The sequence below is a fragment of the Lepidothrix coronata genome, unplaced genomic scaffold, assembly GCF_001604755.1.
Source record: "Lepidothrix coronata isolate B3197 unplaced genomic scaffold, Lepidothrix_coronata-1.0 Scaffold100, whole genome shotgun sequence".
Lineage (NCBI taxonomy): Eukaryota > Metazoa > Chordata > Aves > Passeriformes > Pipridae > Lepidothrix > Lepidothrix coronata.
The window spans coordinates 1,124,580-1,150,743 of record NW_016690280.1 but is presented as its reverse complement, the minus strand read 5'-3'; the positions used below and the strand labels follow the sequence as shown (position 1 = coordinate 1,150,743).

The 26,164-nt window shown below is 52.5% G+C and overlaps 1 protein-coding gene across 4 annotated transcripts in view; it reads left to right on the top strand.

The window, feature by feature from the left end:
• The window catches only part of ARHGAP26 (Rho GTPase activating protein 26), a 116,904-nt gene that overhangs the window by 9,203 nt on the left and 81,537 nt on the right, over positions 1 to 26,164 (top strand). For all 4 annotated transcript variants that reach the window (XM_017822969.1, XM_017822967.1, XM_017822966.1 and 1 more), the window contains exons 2-10: positions 9,738 to 9,833; positions 10,772 to 10,833; positions 11,221 to 11,292; positions 12,458 to 12,559; positions 15,408 to 15,518; positions 16,351 to 16,455; positions 17,061 to 17,190; positions 17,555 to 17,655; positions 20,398 to 20,492. In XM_017822969.1, coding sequence (XP_017678458.1) covers positions 9,738 to 9,833; positions 10,772 to 10,833; positions 11,221 to 11,292; positions 12,458 to 12,559; positions 15,408 to 15,518; positions 16,351 to 16,455; positions 17,061 to 17,190; positions 17,555 to 17,655; positions 20,398 to 20,492 — 874 coding nt within the window. The remainder of the gene's footprint in view (positions 1 to 9,737; positions 9,834 to 10,771; positions 10,834 to 11,220; positions 11,293 to 12,457; positions 12,560 to 15,407; positions 15,519 to 16,350; positions 16,456 to 17,060; positions 17,191 to 17,554; positions 17,656 to 20,397; positions 20,493 to 26,164) is intronic.

The window sequence follows — 26,164 nt, the reverse complement described above, 5'->3', positions numbered from 1 at the left end:
AGGTTAAAGGCAGTGATTCCTTCCCAGAAAGAGTGATCAGGCACTGGAACAGGCTACCCAGGGCAGTGGTGGAGTCACCATCCCTGGAGGGATTTAAAAGATGTATGGATGTGGCACTTGGGAACATGGTCAGTGGTGACCTTGGCTGTGTTGGGGGAAACGACTGGATTTGAGGACTTAGAGGGCTTTTCCAACCTAAACTATTCCATGATTCTGTGATGCACTCTGGGCTGTGCATCCCTGTTCTCACCCTGCGTGCCTCCCTAGGCTCCGTTGGAGATTTTAATTTATATTTTTTTTCCTGCCAGAGCAGGAAAAATTGACTCACTTGCCAGTGATGTTCCTGTGAGCACGGTGGGATTTTTCCTGTTCTTACAGCTGACGTGGTTGAGCACTGGAGACAAAAGGATTTCCGCAGCCTCCTTGGGAGGAGAAGGAAGCTGGTTGTGCAGAACCGCTTCTGGAGGGGCTGGGAGCTGACCCCATTTCCCTGCCCTGGCTGTGGGCACAGCCCCTGGGATGGGGACCCGAGAGAGGGGACGCGCTGCTGCACACTATGGGCCAACTGGGATGTGCTGGGATGTCCTGTCCTGCCTGCAGGGACAGGGTGTGGGTCCCCTCCCCACCTGGACCATGGGGGTCCTTCGACCCACTGTCCCCTGGGGACCCCTATGCTTTGGTGCCTGCCCCTTGAGAAATCTAGCTGGCTCCCTGCGGCCCACCTATTAACTAATTAGGTTTAATAACAGACTAATCCAAATGTGGGGCGGTGCCTGAGGCATCTGCTCCTGCCCTGCATGATGCCTGGTGGGGGCTCTGCCATAGCCCCCCCGTCCCAGGACCCCCCTCCCAGCCAGACCCCTGCCTGGCCTTCTGCTCTGCTAATGGGCATTGCCTCGGTCAGGAGCAAATTTCTTCTGGATTAGTGTCCTCTAAATCGATTAGCTGTCTCGGGCAGGGCATTCTGTCCTAATGAAATGTGATTCCAGGCTCCAGTCGATGAAATATTGTGGCAACGAGGGTAAAGTCATCTGCAGCCTTCCTGTAGGTTGTGCCAGGGTTTGGAGAGGAATCACAGAATTACAGAATGATTTAGGTTGGAAATGTCCTCCAAGATGATCAGCTCCAACCTGTGACCCATCACCACCTTGTCACCCAGACCAGAGCACTGAGTGCCACGTCCAGTCATTGCTTGAACACCTCCACGGTTGGTGACTCCACCACCTCCCTGGGCAGCCCCTTCCAGTGCCTGACCACCCTTTCCTGGAAGAAATTCTTCCTAATGTCCAACCTGAACCTCCCCTGCAACAGTGAGGAAAAGGCTTAGAGGAGAAATTATAGTTATCAAGGCAGTTACACTAACACTAACCTGCCCTCCCCAGTGAGGGAACTAGGGGAAATGAGGAGCTCTGAGAAAAACATAGCATTTCCACTTGCTTTTGGAAGCACTTTACTTGCAGGTGTAAGGCTGAAAGCATTTACACAACCTGCCTGGAGCAGCAGCAGTGGGGCAGTGTGCAGGTGTGGGGTAAATGCGATATTCAAACCCCTTGCTTTGGGAATAGTGTTCAGGGATTGGGGTTTGCAGGTCAGGCAGCTCAGTGCAGTGAGACAGCTGCACTCCACAAGTCTGCCATCTCTCTCTGTGAGCCAGTGCTGTGCCTAAATCCCTGGCCCTGGTTGGGATACAGGGATTTTCACTGCTGCTTCCTCACATTGTTCACTTGTACAGTTGGCTGCCCGTGGAAATGCCAGCTGGGGCAGTAGTTTTCCATTTCCATGTCCCTGATGTTTTCCAGGCACTTAAGCTGTTGCCCATGTTTGCTGTTTGGATGCATCCCTTCTCTGTCTTGGAGTGGTGAATATTTACATTTGATTTTATTCAGAGACCTTGCCTGCTCCCACCTGAGCTCCCGTTGCTCTGATGCTTGGCCACCTGCCCAGCAAACTCTGCTGGCTGGGGCGGGACGGGGGGCTCTGTCATAAAACAACACCAGGATGTGAACGAAAATAAGCACAGGGAAAAGTGCCAGACATGGAGTTGGGTGGGGAAGTGGAGAAATCCCGTTTTGTTTTGTTTTGCTGCTAAGTGCATGAAATGCTCTGTGTCCAGGGCCAGTTCAAGAGAGCAGGGGTGGCACCTGGGTGATGCTACCCTGTCCCAGGGGGCAGATGGGCTGTGATCCACCGGGAACTGTGGGCAGTGATGCTCTGGAGGCTGTGGGAGGACTGAGGTGTTGCCATGTTCATGCAGAGCTCCGGGAGGCCCCCTGGGCCGGGAGCATGGAGGGCTCTACTCGGTGCTGGGCAGTCAGAGGATGGCTGTGCTGATCCAATGTGCTGATTCCCGACACAGTGATGGTCAGCCTGGAAGCTGCCTGCCAGGTTGGCAGTACCTGGCTTCAGGCCCCTTATCTTCCAGGGCCATCCTGAGAATCTTGTAGCAGTTCCCAGTGTTGCTGGCAGGGTTCTGGCAGGTTCCTGCGTTTCTCCAAGTCTGGCTGCTCCTTGCTGGGAGCGAGGACCTGCGTTACGCTGTGCCTTCCTGCAGCTGCAGACATCTGTCTCCTCAGCCTCTCCAGGAATGGGAAGCCTTTCCGGGGTTAGTTTGCATCATTTATGGGTTTTATGTTCCTCCATGTCCTGACTGCAGGCAGGGCTGGCTTGCAGTGCTGTGTCGACCCAACACCTGCGCCGGGAGCTCTCGGGACATTTTGTCTTTCGTGGCTGTCCTTTATCCCCACTCGGCATCACCTCTGTCCACCCTCCCCCATGTCCCTGAGCTGAGAGCTGCTGCAGCTCATCAAAATAACCTGATTAATGCAGAGCTGGGCCAGGGCCAGACTCTGCCGGGCACAAAACAGAGCACTTCACTTTGGAGTGGTTCCTGCTGAAAAATCCTGTTTGGGCAAGTAGAGAAAATCATCCAGAGTTTCCGTGCAGGACAGATGGGAGTCTCCCCACGTCTTCCTTTCCTTGTGTGATAGAGAGGTTTGATGGTTCACATGCTTGGTGGTGAAGTAAGGGTCCCTTCAGGTGGGACCCTTGGCAGTGGTCAGGGACACTTCATTTTGTTAACCTGTCCCTGCTGCCTGGGCCAGTTTCTCTCCCACCAGTGTCACAATCCTGGCGACACTGTGAGTGGGGAAAGGCAGAGCTGTTTGCATGAGCTGGGCTTCTGCAGCGTCTCTGCCACTGTGAGATAAGGATCTGAGTCACGAAAGTGGCTGCTGGGGCTTTGTTGCAATAGGAAGTGATGGACAAGTGCTAAGAAAAGATGAACAGGAAGGATGGAGAGAAGCAGTGAGACCTTTGCTCTGGGTCTCTGAGGCAGAGCAGGCTCAGCACTGGGCTTGGGGCTCCAGAGCCTGAGGAAGTCCAGGGCTGGTGCAGGGTGGAGAAGTGGGGCAGAAGGGCGAGGGCTCTGACTGACCATCAGCTTCCTCAAACCGTGGGGAAATGGAAGGGTGGCTGTAGCAGTGTGAGCCAAAGGGAACAGCTTCTCACCTCTCTGCTGCCGCAGCCCCGGTCCCACTGCAGGATGTCACACTGGACATGCAGGACTGGCAGCTCAGGACCTGACAGTCCTTCTGGCTTCATTTCCTTTGGATCTTCAGTGCCTTTCATCAGGAGTATTGGGAAGCTTTGCACAAATGTCCTGGCCTGGCAAAGCTCCCAAGATAACTCCGAACATTATTGATTTGGGGGTGGCACGATGACGTGGCCGGGTGCTGGGCTGGTGGGCACTGGGGGATAATTTTAACTGTGCAGCCAGGCAGTCCTTTCCAAGGGAAAACTTTGTTTTTCATGAAGCGCAGAACCTTTATCTCTTAAAATACCATGGAAATAATTCATGTCTTCAGCGTGTTACTCAAATCCGATCTGCTATTTGAGCCCGGTCAATGGTGCCATTCAGCCCACAAAGGGTTCTCTGTGCCTCTGGCAAACGTGTTCCCGTATGGAGCCACGTTGAGTGTTTGAAGGGAGGCATACGGGGATGCCTCGGCCGGCAGCAGTGCCAGGCGCTCCCGTGGCTGCATGGAAAGGCTGGGTGGGAGCTCATCCTCCTGGATCTGCAGTCTTAGGGCATCTTGGACAGGTTGTTCAGTTTTTCTTGAACTTTAGCACATCTGAGCAGTTCTGGCTTTTTCCCTGGTTCGTAGGGTGTGTGTGTTTGTATACTTACTTTCCATGATACAAATTAGGTTTTGGGATTTGGGAAGGTGGGGTTTGGCCTCCCTGTGTGTGCCATTGAGCTGAGGCTTGGTGCTAGAGGCTGTGTGTGTGGAAGAGGCACCAAAATGGGGTCTGGGGGCGGTGTGGGGCCATGGCAGAGATGCTCTCCCCACCTCGGGGGTTCTGCCTGGGGTGACTGCAGGGACTGAGTTCATTGCACCGGTCATTGGGGTCACCTCGGTGGCTTTGGCACCCTCAGAGCTCCATGTCTGACGTGTGCTGAGCCAGTGCAGCCTCTTCATGGGCTTTTGTGTGGGAACATGACGGCAGAAGCTGCATTGGAGGTGGGGTAGGCTCTTCCCATCTGGGTTTATATATTTACTCAACGATGATTCAGAGGGGGAACCTGCCAGCGGCTGCCGTCCCATCCTAAATCACTGATTAACTCCAACCGCCTAGTGGAGTTGTTTAATAAACAAATCAGTGCTAATTCTCTATGGAAGAGACTTGGGGATTGGGCTGGGTCCAGAGGACCGCAGTGTCTCGTGGGACCAGGGCTTTGCTGACCTCGCTGGGAAGTGCAGAGAGGGGATTTAAACCTTCTGGAGCAAATGAAGCGTTTAATGATGCTGCCCTGATGTTTGGTGCCAACCCCTGCAGAGCACGGGCTGGGACTGGAGGGTAAAATTTGATGCTGGCAGCTGCAAATGCTGATTTTTAGGCATGAATTGCTTGTTGCCGGATTCCTGTGTGAACTGCAGGGCCAGGTTTGGACAGTGTCCTATGCATCCATGGGTCAGGTCCAGTTGGCCGTTCCCAGTTTTGACCTTTCCCAACCCCCATCCCTGTGTATCCCTGGGCACCAGGAGGTGTTGTGTGACCCCACAGTGGCTCACTCTGGCGTTGTGCCGGGAGCCCCGGCTCGCCGGGTGCTCGCTGTGGGGATAGACACCATATTGCTGCTTTCTAAGCACCCTTGGCGGGCTGTAATCCGGCTGGTTTTGGCTGCTGATTAGAGCAGCTGTTCCCTGGATTACCCATCCCGGCTGGCTCCTGCCTGCCATGGGGTTGCTCTATGCTGGCTGCATGGCTGGGGAGCTGTGGGGCTGCAGAGGTGCCAACTGTTGTGTCCTGTTTTCTCTGCATCCAATGGGGGGGTCTCCGGTGGTGACCCCCAGATCTGCTCTCTCAGGGCTCCTGCATTTGGCCTGTTTCCCAGGGCAGACCTACCTGGGCCCATGGGGCTGCTGATGGGGACAGGCAGTGTCACTGCTGGCAGGAGCAGGGGACTGGGGACCCTCCTGTCCCTCTGTGGGGGCTTGCAGGGGACATGCAGCCTGAGCCTGCTGTTCCCTGCCACGGGGGAAGGAAGGGGCAGGAGTCCTGGTTCCTGTTGTCCACTTGAACATTAAATATAGGCTATTAAGCAATTTTCTTTGCAGGAAGTGTAGAAATCCTGCTCTGTGTGAGCACAGCCTCTGTCAGAGCCCAGAGCCTGGAGCTTGCCTTGCAGCAGCATCCTCTGCTCCCCCTTTGCAGCAGCATTAACCCTTCATGGTCAGACCCAGCAGTAAGTTTATCTTTAACCTGAACCACCCGTGGCATCGTACTGCTACTGCCCCTGTCCTGGGCCCAGCTGAGCCTTTTGCTTTTTCTAGCTTACATAGCAAACTGGCTGCAGAGTCAGCTGTGGGGAGAGCCCTGGCCTCTGAGCCAGCAGTTTCACTTTTCTCTGGCCAACCTGATCTTTCCAACACGGGACTAGGCAGCAGGACCAGGCATTTGTCTTTTCGACATCTCATTTTGCTGTGTTGCAGTTCCCCTCTGTGTCCTGGGTCACATTTCCCAGCTGTCCATCTGGAGCATGCAGGTGGAGGAGTTCCAATCTCTTCTCTGCTCCTTATGAATTTTGGTTTAAGGGAACTGCTCCTACTCTTTATCTGTCCAGGCTCTCAGCACACTTTACCTCTGTTCCCTTTGGAAAGGCCTGAAAAAGTTTTAAACACTCAAAGAGAGGTGTGACAGGGGTGTTGCACAGAGGTGAGGTGTCCAGCTGAGGAATAAAGCTGGGGAAGGAGCTGGAAGCCAGTGACCAGTAGAGAGTGGCTTGTGGCAAGGCTGTGGTGTAACTTACTCCTTCAAAGTGGTAGAGGCTCCATGTGCTGGGTCATCTGAACCAGGGACATGTTAGATCCAGCACCTGTGCCCTGGGGAGCAGAGCTGACCCATCTCACAGCAGTGTGTCCCTGGGGCTGCCCCACTGCAGCACCATCTGTAGACCTGGCTGGAATGGGGTCATCCCTGTTGTTCCCAGGGTGCTGGATGTGAACCTGGCTGGGATGGGGTCATCCCTGTAGTGCCCGGGGTGCTGTACACATGAAGGACTGTTGTGAAATCACATCTTCCTTCTAGAAACAGCCTTTTCCAGTAGTTCCAAATTCCTTTGGAAGGGGCTTTTTATGTAAATACCAACCATGTCAGGCTCCTTGCCTGACATCCTCTTCCACAGCAACCACTTCTGAGAAAGATTTGACTCTCAGTAGCTGAGGAGGGTCTGAGGGAGCACGAGGTGCTCCCTTGCTGCTGGTCCCTTACAGGGCTGCTGGGGCCTGGAGTAGCTTTGGCTTCAGCCGGGTTTGGAGGGAGCCTGGGAGTGTATGGCTGGAACAGGAATTCAGCCAGCAATTACCTGGCTCCCTGGCTGCAGAGGGAGGAGGAATGTGGGGTGACCCCTGAACTGGGTGTGAGAGAGAAGGGACAGGCAAAGGGGTTAAATGAGGCTGCTGCCCTCTGTCCTGCTGGGAGCCGTCCTCCTTCCTGCTGTTCCTGAGGTGGATGTTGAGGATGCTGTGACTGTGGAGGATGCAGTGGATAGGGAGGATGCATCACATTTAAAAGGGCATTTTATTTAGGTTCTTGGTTGCCGTAGCTGTGCAGCTGGACCTCCAGCTTGCAGTGTGTGTGCCTGTTTCCGGTCAAGTGGACTTTCCCGAAGGGATCTTCCCATCCCCACCAGCCCTGATGGGAAGGGAGAACCATAGAAGGTGATGAAGATGAGGAGGAGAACTGTGACCTGAGCTGGTTGTGTTACTCAGGCAGAATGATTTTTCAGGCTTTTTGTGGTGGTTTTCCCTGATGTTGCACTTGACTGATCAAGCCAGTGGAGAACTTGGAAGGAAAACTTCCAGAGCCCTTGGCACAGCCCGGCTGTGACTCATGTTCAGTGTCCGGGTGGTTTTACCCGTGCATGAGAGGAAGCAGAAGTTTCTGTCAAGCCTTTGTAGGATTTTGGGTTTGCTTGTTCGCAGCCCTGGGGAAGAAGAACCCGCAGGAGCTGAGCTGGCCTGTGGGGGGGCTGCCTTGCTCTCACCATGCCTTACAGCTTCCACTGGAGGGTTTTTTCCCCAAAATGTAGTTGAGAGGTTCCAGCTTTTAGGAAATGGGGATGCTGGGGTGTGGGTGGGTTTGATGGTGTCCCAGGGAGGATGACAGGGCTCCACAGGGTGGGCACGGGTGCCCCTCTCTCCATTTCTGGCTGATGCCGCTGCTAATTTTATCCTTTATCGCTGTTGCACCAGGAGTTATCTCCATCTCCCCATGCCTCTCCCTTGCCTATTTATAAGCACCCTGGGCCATTACTGTCAGTGCTGCTGGCTCCAAGGGCTTCTTGGCTTCGCTCTGGCTAATGCCTGGTCTCAGAGCCCCAACCTTGTCCTCACTCTGAGCAGGAGGGATGGTTACCCTGCCCTGGTCTGTGGGAGCTTGACTCTGTCTGGGTGTTCATCCCTGTGCTGGAGCAGCCTCCGGCTCTGGGGTCCTGCCCAGCTGGCAGTGGGCACAAGGGGTGTCATGTGGTCGGGTTCACGTGGAAATGTGTCACACGTAACATGACCAAGGGCTCAGGGAGGCCACAGTATATGTGGAGAGAGTGTGGCTGGTGGCTGCTGGTCAGCACGGGGCTGCGGGGGAGGAAGTGGCTCCTTGAGTCATTAACGTCATCTTCATTATTGTTCCAGAGGAGGCAGGAGGCCACTTGGCTCTGGGACCGGGTGAAAGTCCCCAAGCCCCCCAGCACCAGCATGAACCCGGGGTGGGGAGTGGAAAGAGCTGCCCGGGGCTGTCCCAGTGCCCTTCACTGAGCCCCAGAGCTGGAACAAACCCTCTAACCCCCCGAGTCTCTCTTTTCAACCCTGACAGGAGCGCTTGGGGAAGCTGCCCCCGAAAAACACATGGCTTGCATCTGTAGGTGCCGATGGAGATTCCTGGCAGCTCCAGGCACTGGCAGGGTGTAAGCCGTGCTCATTCCATCCTCCAGGGAGCAAAGTGCAAATCCTGTTATGTGTGAACCTTCTTCTTGGAGAAGCCCCCCTCTGTACTTTTCCACTGGGAAAGCTCCCGGTGCCTTCCCTCTCCCTGCCTGCCCTTGGTCGTTTTCTGCTGCCTTAGGAAGCAGTGGTGCAAAGGCAGCCAGGACTGAACTGGGCAGGATTAGCCCCAGGGCTGTCAGCAGGAATACTGGGAGAACAGCTTTAATGCTTGGAGAAAGCTGCCAACTCCCTTATCCCATGGGAAAAGCAAAACACTTGGATTCTATTGTGGTTATCTCTCGGCTGTTGGTGTCTGAGAAGAGGAAACGGCCTTTGTATGCAAGTGTGTTTTCCACCGGTGCTTGGAAAGGGGGAAAAAGCCACTGAATTTTGAATTTTGGGCTCTGAGTGAAGAAATGCACAGGGGATTGAGCGTTGTGTCTTCCTAATGCCGGCAGTGGTGGCAGCCACAACTTCCCTTTGGAGCCAGTGGCCTCACGGTGCCCGGGACCGTGTCTGTGTGTGCTGGGTTACGGGGCCGGTTCGAAAAGCCTGTCCTGGATCCACTCAGGTCGCTGCGAGTAAGAACTTAATAGGATCCAGATCGCAGAGAGAATCTGCAGCTTGGGAAGAATTGAACCTCTGCATTATTGCGTGTCTGTGGGGCCTTCCCTCAGCGGGACCGGGAGCCTGGCAGAAGTGCCATCTTTTGAAGGGCAGTGTCACTGTTTGTCACTATTTGCCATTGCCCCACGGCTCTAGGCCTAGGCTCCCATGGTGTTCTCATGGTGTTCCGAGGTTTTATCCACTGTAGGGTATTTTGGGGGCTGCTGACAGGGACCCCAAAATGTCCTGAGGTGGGTGCAGAAGGGCAGTGCTTGGGGATTTCTCTGGTGCTGGGGGTCCCGTTGAATGGGTCCCTCTGTGGGTGTTTGCCAGCTGGGATTACGTTTCTGCCTGTGTCTTGCTGTTGGGGTACTTTTCCATTTCTAACAGCCCTGTTTTCCCTGCTGCCTGTATCCTGCTGTTGGGGTACTTTTCCATTTCTAACAGCCCTGTTTTCCCTGCTGCCTGTATCCTGCTGTTGGGGTACTTTTCCATTTCTAACAGCCCTGTTTTCCCTGCTGCCTGTATCCTGCTGTTGGGGTACTTTTCCATTTCTAACAGCCCTGTTTTCCCTGCTGCCTGTATCCTGCTGTTGGGGTACTTTTCATTTCTAACAGCCCTGTTTTCCCTGCTCCCCCTCTCCCACAGACCTGTCGGCCGCCAAGCGCAAGTTCGCGGATTCCCTCAACGAGTTCAAATTCCGCTGCATCGGCGACGCTGAAACAGATGATGAGATCTGCATAGGTGAGTCCTGGTGCCCTGGACCTCACTCCAGATCCCTGAGCAGGGCACAGTGGGGGAAACACATGTGAGGACACCAAGGGGTCCAGGAGTTTCGGTGCTTTCCTGTTCTCTGAAAATGGCATATTCCTCCTGATTCAACATCAGCAAAGCCTTTTTCAGGGAATCACTTGTTGCTTTTTGGCCTAAATCTGTCACTGCCAGATAAGAAACAGAGAAGATTGCCTGTATCTGAAACCGTCTTGGTTATCTGGATGTTTTGCATTGGAGAGCAGGATCTGGATGTGGTTGTGGCTCGGCACACTGCAAGGGGCTGTGACCTGAAGCAGAGGAGCAGCAGTCTCACTGCTGGCTGCAGGAGCACAGGGAACCAGCAGTGCTGAGCCTGGCAGTGCTCCCTGAACTGGGCCTTGCTCCACCACAGAGCTTCTCCTGGCACAGAGCAGCAGCTTCAGCTGCTTCCCTCCCCATTATCCTGCTCTTGCCCCAGCTGGACTTTTAGAGCTTATTGTGCACATCGTCTGGAGCCAGGAGAGCAAAGGAGCTTTAGCCCTGATTTAACTTGACTTGTTTATTTGTGCCCAGTCTCAGCAGAAATAGCTTCTCACTGGCTCCAGGTTCCTGTGCTGGTGAGCTGCCCCTCGTGCCCTGGGCGTAGCTGAGCCCAGTGCTGCACCATTGGGCTGGTCAGTGACCAGCTGTTGGCTAGGGCAGGTTTGAGGTGAGGGTGTTGCTCTCTGGAGATGGGAACCTGGTCCTGGGGTTGCTCTGCTGCCAGTTGATTCCATAGGCAGCTGGAACGTTTCTAGGGAGAGAGCAAAGAGGATAAAAAAAACCCCAAACCAACAACCCCCAAAACACAGACAGACAGCTAAACCCCCTGTTCAGTTTCTCTCTTTCTTTAAAAATTGAACGTTAAATGCTGACTGTGTCCCTTCCAGCCAAGTCTCTGCAGGAGTTTGCCACGGTGCTGCGGAACCTGGAGGACGAGCGGATGCGCATGGTACGGCCCCATCTGTCCCTGGGAGCAGGGGGTTGTGGCACTGCTGCTGCTGCCCACAGCTCTACTGTGGCACCCTGGGCACTGAGGTGACAGTGGCTGCCACCCCAATGCTCCTTCCCTTGCCCTTGGTGGAGCCACAGGGGAAGCAGAGGGAGGGGAGGGTGGCCTTGGCAGGAGAACACTTGAAAAGCATCAGAAATGGAGTCTCGCTGTTGGAAAATGGCCAGTGCTGGTGCTGGGGGGGCTCACAGGTTTGGTACAAGCCCCTCAGCCAGTGCAGAGCCGGAGGGGTGAGGCCTGTGGGCGTTTGTGGGCTGTGGGAGGGTTTTTGTGGAAAGGCTGTTGAGCAGCACAAGTCAACAGAGCTCTGTCTGTCTTTGCCCACAGATCGAGAATGCCAGTGAGGTGCTGATCACGCCGCTGGAGAAGTTCCGCAAGGAGCAGATCGGGGCTGCCAAGGTAACTGACCCACTGTCCCCTCTAGGAGCCCCAGCTCAGGCAGAGGAGCAGAGCCCAGAGCTGCACAGTGATAGCCACAGAGGTGGCCAGGACCTGGCACACTGCAGGGATGGGCACAGGCATGGGAGGAGGTGATGTACTACTGTGGGAGGGACACGGGGATGAACCAGCTCCCGGGAAGAACCTCAGTGTTCTGAGTTCACCCACAACCAAATAACATGCCAAGGGCCAAAAATCACATTCCAGTTGAAGTGAACTTTTTCCCTACTCCAAGCAAGAATTAGGATTTTCTTGGAGGGGTTCCCAATCACCCAAACCCCCTGGTCTGCACTCCCCACCCTGGTGTGTCGCACGGGAACTCAGACGGCTTCTGGCAGGACAGGGAAGCGCCAGTGTGGCTGAGAGTGGCTGTGAGACAGTCTGACCCCCCCACTTTCTTTCCTGCCTTTGTTCTGAAATGAAAACCACTGTCTGTGGCTCCCCTGTTGTTATAACAACCTGCTGCTGCCTGCAAGAAGCTCATGCCAGCGCCTGGGGCCGCATTTGCATGGCAGCGGGGTGCCCAGCCCAGCAGTGCTGCCCTGCCTCATGCAGCTGAAAACAAAAGACAAAGAGGAGTCCTCCAGAAGGGAGATGGTTATGAGCAGGTGCCAGCATGGATTTGGTACTGGTGTGTTGGGATTGCCTGGTTGGGATGGGGGTACAAAAGAAAGTGAAGTTGACATCCTTCTTTAATGCTCCTGCCATAAACAGCCATACTGTGTCATAGTCCTGAGTGACACGAAGGAGAAGCTCTTGCAAGGATTGGCAGGGGTGGGATATGAAATTGTGGTAATATTCTGGTTCAAAAGCACTTTCCTCACTGTTGTCTTTGGACCAGGCCTGGTCTGCGTGTTTTACCAAGCATTGGGCCCCAGGAGTAGAAGAGGGGTCCCCCCAACCCTTGGATTTTGGAAGCATAAGCTGCTTTCTTGTAGCTGCCTGATGCTGACAGATAAAAGCAGCTTCACCTGCTTCCAGCGGATGCCCCAGGCCATGGTCCTGTCTCATGTTAACTCCCACCTGGGATGTGCTGTCCTGCCATGTGCTGCAGGGATGCTGTGGGTCCTCACGGCTAATCTGGTGCCGTTGTGTTCAGCGTCACACATTTTGTTCTGTTTTGTAGGACGCTAAAAAGAAATATGACAAGGAGACTGAGAAGTATTGTGGTGTCCTAGAAAAGCACTTGAACTTGTCTTCTAAGAAGAAAGAATCCCAACTTCAGGAGGTGAGAGCAACCTCCGTGTTTCCATGTCTGGCTGTCACTGTGGAGAGCTTTTTGAATGCCTTACCCAGCTTATAACAATGGTTCTCCTGACTGTAAACTCATTTTTTCCATCATTCTGGCTGCGAGTGCTGGGTTTTCCCCTCTTCCTTAATGAAAGGGAATGGAGCTGTTTTGGTGAGTAAATCAGAGAGATCCCAAAATGGATAGCAATCAAAAAGGAGAGAGGGTTTATAATTAAAGAGTGTAACAGAGGGGAACTGGTTCTGCTGCAGGCTTCCCGTGTGCCAGCACAAATCAGGGATGTCTGATCTCCTTCTCTGCGAGTGGCTGTGCTGCTTTGGGCTCCAGGGGAGGAGGGATCAGGCTTAGTGCCTTAAACTGCTTTAGGAGCCATCCCTGACTCAGGATGTGGTTTGCTGCGGTGCCAAATGCTCTTACTGGATGACTACACTGAGTTTTCAATCACTTCTTCCAAGTTTGAAATTCCCTGTGCTGCAGTTGGTCCCCTCAGTATGCGTGTCCTTGCCTTTGGACATGGTGCTGGTGTGCTCCTGATCCCTTACTGGGGGCACTCGTGGGCACAAGGCTCCTGCGCCAGGACAACACAGGTGATGGGACAATGCCCAGCAGAGTTGGGAACTTGAGAGCAGAAATACCTCTGGCACAGGTAATCATCTTCCACCAAATCAGGGCTGAGGAGGGGTCAGAATCCAGGCAGATACAGCTGTAAGCCGACTTTGTCCTCTGGGCTTGTAAATAACTTCCCATATGGAAGCACCCCTGTGTCCCAGGGGATGATGGCTTTTAAATGACCCTCTGAACCTCTGGTTTAGTTCATGTTTGAGATACTGATGGGCACGGAAGTGGAAGGAATTCTGTCCAGCAAGGGAAGGATCCACTCATGGCTGTCATGGCTGTACAACGGTTGCTTTTAGAGGTGTGATCCTGTGCCCTGGACAGAGCATGGCCCTGCGGGGCTGCCTGGAGATGTGGTATGGGATGCAGGCGGGATGTAGGTGGAGGCTGTGTGCGGGATGTGTGCAGGCTGTAGGCAGTGGCTGTGTGTGGGGTGTGTGCAGGCTGTAGGCAGTGGCTGTGTGTGGGATGTGTAGGCTGTAGACAGTGGCTGTGTGCAGGATGTAGGCAGTGGCTGTGTGTGGGATGTGTAGGCTGTAGACAGTGGCTGTGTGCAGGATGTAGGCAGTGGCTGTGTGTGGGATGTGTAGGCTGTAGACAGTGGCTGTGCGTGGGATGCTGTGCAGGTGCATTGGAGCAGTGCTGGCTACTGGTGCCATCTGGTGGCATCTCCCACCCCAGACACTGACTTGGACTGTTTCTGGGAAGGCAGGAGGAGGCTGGAGCCCGCTGGAACCAGCTCCCACTTGGGGTGCTGGGGCCTGCTTCCTCGAGGCACTGGGAAGTGTACATGGTTTTGATGGCTCAGGCCCCACCAAGGGGGAGTGCCTTTGAAAGAGTGTCCAGCATGAGGGCTGTGAAATGTGGATGTGGCATTCATGGCGTGGTGGAGCACTGGCCCCATCTGGCACCTCCCTGGGGGCTGCCCATCACCATCCCTGCTGGCCATGGGGCTTTCAGGGTGGGGCTGCAGGTGTGTGCACAGGAAAGGTGCTGGTGGGTGCAGCATTTCTGGGAATTAACACCACTCATTTCTGAGAGTCTGGAGCTCCACTGGACTCCCCGATTTCCTGAGACAAGAGTGCTTGTATGCAGGAGATTTGGTGGTTTCTGTTTCCTAACCTCTAGCTGTCCACATCTGGAGGGTGATAGCAGCCACATGTGCAACTGCTGTGATGAGGCGGGAAGAGGAGGAGACCATGGGAATTCTCTGCTGCTTTGGCTGTTGACCAGTTAAACAACATGCAGAGTCTAATCTACCATTTTACTCCTGGCAGACTTACACGATTGCATCATGTTTTCTGCTTTTCAGAACTCAGGTTACTGACTCCCTCAGCCTGCACACTGTGAGCACAAAAGCTGGTGGCAGGTCAACGAGGGAAATGAGACATTTCATGGGCATGTCACTCAGAGAAGCAGGAACGAGCTGCTTTTCGCATCCAGGAGGGTGTTTGCCAGCTGGATTTTGTAAGGGCAAAACCCCAGTGACACTCTCGGTTGCTCTATGCAAAGTGTCACTTGCAAAATGTCACCTCAGCAACCTGGTCTGATGGAAGGTGTCCCTGCCCATAGGAGGGGCTTGGAACAAGATGATCTTTAAGGTCCCTTCCAACCTAAACCATTCTGGGATTCTGTGACACATTCCAGGGATGCTTGTGTCCCTCACACTGCTTTTGGTGCAGCGGTTCCACTCTGCGTGCGTGACTGGGTTATTTTTAGGCATTGGGATTGGGGCATGTCCCTATTTTTGCTCATTTGGGCTTTCAAGGCAGAGAGGATTTGCTGTCTGCTGATCCACCAAAGTGACATGCTGGTGGTAGGTGTATGTGCCACCTGCCTTTGCCCTGGGATGCTCTGGCAGATCCCGTCATGGTGCTTTCCAGAGAGTGGAGGATTGCCTTTTCTTGTCAAGTATGCAGTGATTTCCCGTTTTCCTCGCCTCTCCTGCGTGTTTTCTGCACAGCTGTCGGGGAGGTGAGAACATGAGTCATAAAAACATTTTTCTCGGCTGAAGGAAGATTCATGTGAAGCGTGTTCATGTGAATCAGGTTTATATTTATCACTATGCCATCTGTCCAGTCCATGACTGGGGGCTGAAACTGAATTTGTCCTGCATGGCCATGTTGCCATCAGACCCAGGTGTGCTCTGGTCAGAAGGCCAAGTGTTTCCATTCAGTACTGAGCTCGAGTTTCCTCTCCAATCCATCTGCAGGCAGACAGCCAGGTGGACCAGGTTCGACAGCATTTCTATGAAGTCTCTCTAGAATACGTCTTCAAGGTGCAAGAGGTCCAGGAGAGGAAGATGTTTGAGTTTGTGGAACCTGTAAGTGAACGCTTAAGCCCCCTCAACCTGCAAAAACCAGGGGATTGTGTGGTGAAATGGGGAGTCATGGGGAGCTGGGCTGTGGTGTGGGTTGTCCTGCAGTGGGGAAGCTGGGGGCCTCCAGCCTCACCCCACAGCCCCTCTTAAAGAGGGAGGTTTGAGGGGGAAAACACTGTGGGAGCCTTGGGGCACAGAGCCATTGGCTTAGTGGCCATGCGTGTGCTGGAAGCATTTCAACATTTAATTTTTTATTGTGGGGACAGTTATTGGGGTGGGCTAGGCTGAGGGGCCTGAGCAATTAAAAGAAAAACACTTTTGATTTGGAAAAAAACCCAAATTATAATTAATGTTCACAAGGAAAGAAGAGTGCAGAAGTGACAGAAATAAGGAAAAAAGTGTTTTCCAAGATGTACCTTTGCCCAGGCGTTAAATCCTTTAAAGCTGCTCTGGGAGGGGCCAGACCTTACGGTTTTTTGCAAAGGTAACCAGCTGATCCAAAAGTAACTCAGAGTTGGAAGAGGCACAGCATGCTGTGCCTGACCCCTCCTGGCTCTGCTCCTGGTGACTCCAGGGTCTGGGTAATGCAGAAAGGGGGACAGAGGTGTGTGGGGTCCTGGGATGGGGTCTTGCCTTGGCTCTGGGGGAAGGAAACACAGCCTCAGCTTTGGGGTCCATTTGGGGAGGTGTGAAGGTGAAATGAGGAGCAGGGCATCTCCCCAGGGCCGACCAGTGAGCCCGGGGGGCTTCAGGGCCCCTTCCCCTCAGCAGCAGCGGCTCTGGGGGCAGCTGTGGGTCTCAACTGACCATCTCCATTCGTTTTGCCCCGACACAGCTGCTGGCATTTCTGCAGGGGCTTTTCACATTCTACCACCACGGCTACGAGCTTGCAAAGGACTTCAGTGATTTCAAGACAGAGCTGACAATCAGCATCCAGAACGTGAGTGTGCCTGTGCCATGTACCCCTTGCTGTCACTGTCCACCCAAGCTAACTCACCTTTTGGTGTATTTTAGTCATAGAACCACAGAATGGTTTGGGTTGGAAGGAACCTTAAAGCTCGTCTAGTCCCAACCCCCTGTCATGGTTCCGCTAGACCAGGTTGCTCCAGGCCCTGTCCAACGTGGCCTTGAACACTTCCAGGGATGGGGCAACCACAGCTTCTCTGGGCAACCTGTGCTAAGGCCTCACCACCCTCACAGGGAAGAATTTCTTTTTAACATCTAATCTAAATCTCTCCTCTTTTAGTTTAAATTCATTCCTCCTTGTCCTATCACTATTTCCCCATGTAAAAAGTCAATCTCCCTCTTTTTTGTAAGCCCACTTTAAGTACTGGAAGCCCTTGCCAGTCATGATAATATTTTTCCCTTAGCTTAAATCCAGGCCCAGGAAGCAAACCTGTACTATTGTTGTCAGTGGGCTCCCCGTCCCATTTCCCACATGGCTGTAAGGACCCAGCTGAAGTCCCACCCCTTGTGGTGCTTCCGTGCTGCAGAGCCCACTGTGGGTCCATGCACTGGAGAAGACATTCCTGTTTTAATTTGCAGACAAGAAACCGTTTTGAAGGAACAAGATCAGAGGTTGAAGCTTTGATGAAGAAGATGAAGGAGAATCCTCATGAGCACAAAAACATCAGCCCTTACACGATGGAGGGTTATCTCTACGTGCAGGAGAAGCGTAGGTGTTGGGGTGGCGGAGCTGCCTGATGGGGAATGCGGTGGGTGGGAGTCTGGGGAAGGGGTTTGTCAGGGTGTAGGACACGAAGGCTGGTTCAGCAGGTACACAATCCCTGAAAGAAAGGGATTGGCCCAATGGGTGGGATATTAAGGTGGGAATGTGGGAGCCGGGTTCTCTCTGGTAGGGAGAATTACTGTCAGTGCCTCATAAAAGTCTTTCCCCTGAATAGAAGGAGGGTAATAACACTTAATCCAACTGGAAACTGTAGGTACAGGAATGTGTTATGTTAAATGATCATTAAGCATAGCAGGTTGTTAATGGGAGGGCACTGGTTCTGGGAATAAAACCTACATTTGCTCTGTAGGTCACTTTGGGACTTCCTGGGTGAAGCATTACTGCACGTACCAGAGGGAATCGAAGCGGATCACGATGGTACCGTTTGACCAGAAATCAGGAGGAAAAGGGGTGAGTGCTGGCATGGAGCAGGATGGTGTCCCGGGGCTCTGCTGGGAAACACACAGCACTGCTGGCTGCAGGCTCTCCTGGAAGCCAGACTCTGTCACCTTTATAGCAAGGTGACACAAATGCAGTGAAGTGGGGCATATTCATTCCAGACTGAACAGGTGCCACATAGGGAATTAACTTGTCACCTTGTTTGAGAAAGAAAAAAGACAGAAAGCCCCCCCAAAGCTCAGAGATCTTTGTTTGCCATGTGAACCCACCACACTACAGTGCCATGAGTGCCTGCTTCTCAGTCCCACATTCCTGCTCTAAGACCTGGACAAGAGAACCTCTTCATTATTTTGCTCCTTCCCCAGTGCCTGTAACTTATTCAAGTCCAGGTTGGATAGAGCTCTGAACAACCTGGTCTAGTGGAACATGTCTCTGCCCATGGCAGGGGATTGGAATGAGATGAACTCTTAAGTTCCCTTCCCACCCAAACCATTCTGTGATTCTTTGATGATCCTATGACTTGGCCAGTGAAGTTGTTTTGTTTTGGACAGAGCCACAGGAGAGTCTGGAGCTCCCTTCAGCCCTGAGGGAATGTGAGGAGCTGGGGGACCAGCAAACACCGTGTGCCCACTGCTCCTGGGGCTGTATCCAGGACTGGCTTTGCTCCTCTATACTACAGGAACAATAGACTCCTCCAGAGTATTCCCAGCTGGGACGGTTTGCAAACACAATTCCCTTGCCAGGGAGCGCCTTGGGATCTGGACAGGCTCCCGCATGGCTTCCTGCTGGGGGGAGGGCAGCTTCTAAAATTAATTTCCTCTTGCCTTGGAGCATCTTCATTAGAGCTCAGCATTAACATATCCCAGCCCTGTAATCGTCAGCGGCTGCACAGTGTTTCATCTGGGCTCTTCCCATTTCAGGGCTCCCCCTGCACCTGGGGCACAGGCGCTGCAGGCAGCACCCTTAGCCTGTCTCACACCTTGCAGGAGCCCCACTCCTGTGCTGTGCCAGGGCCCCACTCCAGTGCTGTGCCAGGGCCCCACTCCAGTGCTGTGCCAGCCCCGCCAGTGCAGCTGCTCACCCAGGCCTTGTGACTTGTGCCACCCTGACATGGAACACTGCCTGTGCCAGGGCAGCTCTGGATGGGCCGCAGGGTCTGTTGGTGATGACTGGCATGAGCATCCATGTGTGGAGCAGCCCAGGGACTTGGGGGCTGTGCTGCAGGGAATTTCAGGATCTGGCTGGAGCAGGCGCCAAGGTGCTGCAGGAGGAGACCCACGGCTCATGGGTCACACAGGACACTGCACGTGGTATCTGCCGCTCATGACTGTGCCTTGAGCTGTGGCTGGAGCTGGATATTAGTGGGATAGAAGCGGGGGCATTCCCTGAATACTGGACAGGGAGCTGGGCAACGTAGGAGCAGCCTGGTGCTGGCAGCAGGCCAGGCTGGGAGGACCAGGGGCAGGTGGCCTCTGCTGAGCCCTGGGGAGATGCACTGCACAAAGCTCTCAGGACTGTGAGCTGGGTTTGTTCTGGGTTCCTTGTCTGGGACATGAGGCTTATTCATATGTTAGAAACCACAGAAGCATGTGAGAACGGTCACATAGGAGTTAGGGCTTCTTCCCCCAAAACGTGGTGTGTCCTGCAACGTGGGCAAGGAACAGGAGGTGCTAGAAACCAGCAGGAAAACTGGCATAGTTGCCATCACGGAGACATGGTAGGATGACTGGCACAACTGGATGGTTGCAAACTCTTTAGAAGGGATCAGCAAGGGAGAGGAGATGTTGAGGCAGGACTGTGTGTTGGAGAGTGTTTTGATTGTCTGATGGTGGGGTGGGATGTTTCTGTGTAAGAATCAGGGGGAGTCACCATCCCTGGTGGGATTTAACAGATGTGTAGTTGTGGCATGTGTGGACATGGGTTACTGGAGGGCTTGGCTGTTCTGGAGGAACAGTTGAACTCAGTGATCTTAGTGGTCTTTTCCAACTTAAACGATTCCGTGATTATAAATATATTTCCTAGAAAAATGAGGATGTCAGGGAACAGGGTGGTCAGCCAAGGTGTCATCAGGAACAGCAGAGAGAACACAGAAAAGTGTCCGTCTCCAGGAACTCCTTTAGAATTCATTTTCTTTTGAATCATCAGTGGAATTTAACAATTGCAGGAGAAATGTCTGTGCTGGCAGGGGCTGAGCCAGGATTTCCTCCAGCAGAGGACAGCAGTGCACATGGATCCTGCAGGATTGCTGCTCAGCCTGTGGAAATCCAGTACAACTTGGACGCAGAGAGGCATTCTCTGGATGAGAGAATGATTTTGTCGTTGCTTTGTTATATAATAAACATTTTAAGGCATGTTTGCTCCTGTTAAGAGTCCTTGTGTGCAGAATGCTGCCAAAAATGCAGCCTGGAGTGAAAACTGACAGCCAGGTCTATGGTGTGTCATTTAGCAATGGAAAATAAAGCTGACTTTGCCCAGAAGTTGTGGTTCAGCACTCCCTGCCTGCCTGAAGCATGGGCTGTGTGATGCTTAATGCACAGATTTGGTCGAGGGCATCCTGAAGGGAAGGCTCCTCCTGAAAGGTTTTGGGCCAAACAAGAGTGAAAAGACTACTCCTTATGTCAGAGGTATAAACAGATATTTCTAACAGGGTGATGTTCCCAAATCCCCCCTGGTTTGAACCTGTTCATTGACAGCGGTGGGTGCTGGGGACAGGCAGGTGTTCTTGGCCTCACCTGCGATCTTGTCTCTTCTCAGGGAGAAGACGAAGCTGTTACCCTGAAATCCTGCACGCGGCGGAAAACAGACTCGATCGAGAAGAGGTTTTGCTTTGATGTGGAAGCTGTGGATCGGTGAGTGCCGAGAGGACACCCCCGGGGTTACAGTGACCGTGTGTAGGGAAGGGCTGTGCTCATCTGCACGTGGCTTTCCTGTGCAGTTTCCATGTCTCTCTTCTCCTTTAGTCATATCCTCTGTGAATGGAAAGCATTAATCCATGGAATCACACCTCTCTCCCAGCCAGGTGCTCTCTGTATATTGAGTTGGTGCTTAAGTTTACAAGGTGCCGAGTTTACTCAAGTCTCTCTGATTTTTATGTTGCTTTAGCACTTCTGCAAGGCTCTGGCCACACAAGGGAAATGCTTGTGAGTCTGGAAAAGATGCTCTGTGAGTGTTTTGGCAGGGATGTGATGCCTCTTTCCAGCTCTGGGTATGTGTTGGTCAGCTTTTGTGCTGGAGCACGGCTGTTGCTGGTCCACTAGATAATGGATGTCTGGCTCGTGCCTCTGGGCACTTTCGATTCACTTCTTTTTCCTGGAGGAGTAAAATGCTCCTGCTGTGAATTCTCACATAGCAGCTGAACCAGAGATATGTGTGGATTCATTCTGCAGCACCTAGGAATGGGAGCCTGTTACCATATCTATTAGCATCGTGCATGGGTTATGTATATAAACAGGAAAGCCAGGCTGGCGTTTGTATTCCAAACGGAATTAGTCACTGCCTTGGATCTCCCTCGCTGCAGGAAGTTCACATAGTTCACAAAAGCCCACTCCAAAGCCACTCAGTGTCTGTGTCCTCCCAGTTTTCTGCCTGTCAGTGGTCCAGCTGTCCTCCCCTCTGCAGGAATGCCCAGGAGGTCTTGGAAAAACCCCAGCTCATGGAAATCCGAGGTGTTGAATAATGCTGGAAAAACCCACGGTGTCTTTCCAGCCTGTGCTTCGGCAGCGTTTCGGTGCCAGCCTGTGGCAGGGAGGGGTTGGGGTGATGGAGCTGTGCCTGTGTTGGCTGAGGGATAAGATAACCCGGGGCTGCCTCCCACTCTCTGGAGCTGTGCTTTCCTCCAGAAAGCTGCAGTATTTCAGCTGACACTGGGATTTTTTTTTTTCCTCTGCCCTGAGGATATTTTTTTATGATGTGAAAATCAAACTAAAAGTGGGAGGAGAAGAATAGAACCGCCACAATAGTTTTCTTCTGTAGCATGTTCAGAGGCAAATGAACCTTCCCTTGATGTTTGGAGCCTGCCAGGCATGGGATCAGGAGCTTCTCCAGAAATCCGCCTGCTCCATGTAATCATGGCAGGGGAGCGGCACCTGAGGAATAGCTCCTTTCATGTACAAGTTCCTGCTGCAGGAATGTGCTCCTGTCCAAGAGGGCAGGGGAGCAGGATGCCTGAAAGAAAAGGCTGTTTCTCCCCAGTGTACAGGTAGCTCTGCATACTTTGGTTATCAGAATTTTTAATTAGATATCTAAAATATTGATTATTCCCAAGATAAACTAAGAAGAAGAGGAAACAATAGGTTTTGTCATGTTTAAAAGAGAGTGTGATGTGGTCAACCTGTCTCCCTCTTCCTGGGATGGATCTGGGCACCATCAGAGCATTGGGTGATGCTGTCAGTGCCAGGGTTTGCTGGAGATCACCTTCACCTTGCCTGGCACTCAGGGTTTGGCCTGTTTTACAGAGCCCTATGTGTCAAGGAATGGTTTCCTTGCCAGTCTGGGGTTATTGGGGCTTGGCAGTGTGTGGGTGCCACCCTGCAGCCACCCTGCCAGGCCTGGCCTGGCTTCACTGTGAGGCTCTGGGGACGTGGGGGACCTGGAGCTCATGGTGCAGAGGGGTCTGTTTGCAGCTGGAGGTGCTGGGGCTCACCTGGGAGAACCATCCCGCTGCTCCAGAGGGCAGCCAGGCTCAGACAGCAGGGAGTTTTCCTCTCTGGAAACATCACTTTCCATTTCATGCTGGAGGAGATCATCTCCAGCATAAGGACCCGAGCAGAGGCAGAAACTTCAGCTCACACTTTCCACCCAAGTGTTGGACCACGAATGATGGGGTATCTTTGCCCGAGGACTGGCTGGAGCTGTGCCTGTGTTCACAAAACGCAGAAAGCTGATCTGTGGGCTTTTTTACCTCAAGCTGGGTTTTTTTGGGATAGTTTGCTGCTTTTTTTGGTGGTTTATTATCGTCTCTACTATTAGAGAACTTAGAAAGTTGATGTCTTGTTCCTTAGCCCCATGCAGGACGTCTGGATACAATGAAGGCAAACATGCCCAAGGTGCTTCTCTGTCTCCCATATGCACTGGGTTTGACTTACAGCACTTCTCCCCTTTTGCAGGTGTGACTCAGTTACTCATGTCACTTGTTGCTGTGGGGACAATGTGAAGTCCATTTCCTTCCCAGACCCTCCTAAAGCCTATTCAGTCATGCTTTGAGCTCTCTGTGCATGGACTGGCTTAGTTCCAGTTTGTTTCATTTTGACCTGACAGGTTGTGTCCGAGGTTGTGTGTGTCTCACTGACTGTCCGTGCTGACTTGCAGGGTGCTGTGGGACACAGTGTGATCCCGGTGCTATGCTGACACGGGCACAGGGGCCGGGAGCTGGAGCTCCTGGATCTCTGTACAGCCTGGAGGTGGCAGCCTCGGCCGGTCCTTCTCGAAAAAGGCATCGCACAGAAACGAGCTTGTTGTCAGTGTTGCATTTTGGGAAGCTGGTACTCAGGCATAGGGTGCAGGGCTGGAGTTTATATATAACACCCTAAATAGCAACAGCTAAGCTTGTTAGGGGGGAAAAAATGTGGGTTTTTTTCTCCTGTAAAGATGATTCAGCATTGTTGAGATGAAAAACTGGAGCCTAATCTGTTATTACAGCATTGCTTCCTTGTCACAGAATTACAGAATCCCAGAATGGTTTGGGTTGGAAGGGACCTTAAAGCCCAACTTGTTCCACCCCCCTGCCATGGGCAGGGACACCTTCCACTAGACCAGGTTGCTCCAAGCCCCATCCAGCCTGGCCTCGGCATTGGCAAATAGTTCTGTTGTTCACTGTAGCAAGTTTTTTATTGCTTTGTTACAGCAAAATTAGCTCCAGAATGGTGTTCTAGTGTCTGGCTGAAATACACCCCCAGTGTGATGGATACTGTGTTTTACTGTTAATGCTCTTTTTTCATTAACTGAACTTATTTGCAGTCTCTGCATATTAAATCAGGTTTGTAAACAAAGTAAACAGGGATGACAGCCAGTGTCTTACAAAATGAGCCTGAGGAGGAGGAGTATCTCATTTGACTGATGACAAAAGCTTTGTCATTTAGGATAATGTAGGTCACTGCTCTGGGCCAGAAGCTAAGTGCTTCTACGTGCCAGTTGGCTTTTATGGGAGCAGGAGGTTTTCAAAATGGGGAGTTTGGTCTCGTGGTCGTTCATGAAGGCAGTGAGCTCTGCAGGTACCACCATTCCCCTGGGCTGTTCCTGAGGGGTCTTGGCACTGTGCTCTGTGGGCAGTCTGATTGTAGAATAGAATCCCAGAATCACTGAAGTTGGAAAAGACCTCCAAAATCATTGAGTCCAGCCTGTGACCAATCCCTACCTTGTCAACCAGACCAGAGAGCACTGAGTGCCATGTCCAGTTGTTCCTTGAACATCTCCAGTGGTGGTGACTCCACCACCTCCCTGGGCAGCCCATTCCAATGTTTGACAGCTTTTACCACAAAGAAACTGTTCCTGAGAGAAGAATTGGCATGGCAATGGCTACGTGGTTGCCTTGGAGTGAGTGAGCTGCCAGGCACCTGCCAAGCATTCCCCTGACCAGATGGTTTTCCCTAGGAAGACTGTTGGCCTTGCTCTGGGTAAGCACCTGACAGGTCTGCATGTCTCTGAGAGCCACCCTGACTGTGGCAGGACCTTCTCCCCACTTCCCTGTGCTGAGACTGGGCGGCTGGCAGGGACCCCACCTCTACTGGTGTCCGCAGCTCTCGCCGGTGCTCTGGACAGCACGTGCAGTTCAACTTGTGCTTGTTCCTCTGCCAGTGTCGTCTTTCCAGTGACCTTTAAAACAAAGCTTTGGGGGGTTGTCACAGGCGGGCTGGTGATGAGGGATGAGGCTCCTTTCCTTGTCAGCGGCCACAGGGACCCACAGAATGTGCTGATGGTTGTTGTACTGATGGTGCTTTAAGCTCTACGCGGACACTGAGACTTTCTGAATTCAGGAACACAGTCTTCCCCTTATTTCCATCTTTCCTCATCTGTGTTTTGGGTACACATCTGACTGCTGGTGCCCTGGCCCGTGGCTGTGGGGACTTGTCTGGGGTCCTTGCTCTGCTCAGATTGGGACTGTGAAGATCTCTGCACGTTCGGCTCTGCTCAGCCCTCAGCCCCTCTTATGAATCCACTCTTACACGTTTTCATCCAGCAGTTTAGATTGTCTCACTGTGATAAGCTGCTATAAGAGTTGGAAGTTCTTATCTGTTTCTATTGCTTTCCTTATTTATTTGTTTTTCTGGAAGAAGGAAAAGCTATTGGACTTTCTCATTTTCTCAGCATGCTTAGTCACAGCTCCTTAAGGCCAGGCTGTTTGTCACAAAAGCTGAGATATTGAGAAAATTCAAATTTCCTGTGTGGTCTCATATGGAAAAATCTTCCGTTTTTAGATTGTAGCATATTGAAAACATACTTTCTTATGAAGTGTTTGCCATATTCTGCTGTGGTCTCACCCTCCTGCACCCACTCCATTTAGAAATGTGTTCCTTCTGATCCCAAATCTCCACCTTGCATCCCAGAAGAAGGCAAAGGGGTTTGGTGCCTGGAGGTGGAAATGTAGGATATAGGTCAGGAATGAATGAGCAGGTCCTTGATCTTGTTTGACACAAGAGCTCCTGTTTGTGCATCTTGGATGACAGATCCAAGAGGGCATCCTGCTGTCCCGATACCACTGTTGTGGGCTGGCTGGGATTGGCAGGCTCCTCCGTGTGGATCTGGGTACATCCCACATAAGGTTTTGGGAGAGGATGGGAGCTGCCCTGCAGCAGAATGTGTATTTGCTGTGTATTACCTGTATAAATAATTATCTGTATAAATGACCCCCAGTATTCAGGGTGATTTGTTGGGGGAGGGGACAAGGACAGATCCATTTTGTTTATCTTTTGGAAAAGTAAGTCACAGCAGGATATCTTCCCCATCGCTGGATAGCTGAGATATCCCTAATCTAACAAACACACTTTGGGAAATAGTTGATCTTCCAGGAGCCTCAGTTGAGGACTCCATGAGGATGAGGCTGGCTGCAGGCAGTATTTCAAGGCGGGCTGATGCTGACAGTGTTGGCAGGAGGCTGATCCAGTGCCAGCCATCAGACCTGGCTGTAAGCACAGGGTACTCCGTGGGCATGGGCCACATCAATTATGAATGAGGCGTAATGTGTGGGTGCATTTTAAATTTATCACAGCCAGGAAGATGGTTCTGCTCAGGAAAGTGATGCAATGGGTGCCCTGGCAAATAAACACTGGGGGAGGAAATGCAGAGCTATTTGCAAGGGAAATTTGGCTTAATTCAATTTTGTGGCCCCTCCCCTCATGCTGGTAAAGAAGTTTGACTTTGAAGTGAAGCCAGAGGAGTTGTTTGTTATCTGCTCAGACTCAGAACAAACATTTTCGTGTTATCACCTCTGCCCTGCTCTGAGGGAACCTGGCACGTCAGATACCAGCACTGCCACACCAGGACCAAACGCTGCTGGTACTCTGCTCTGGTGTACCCTAAATGGAGG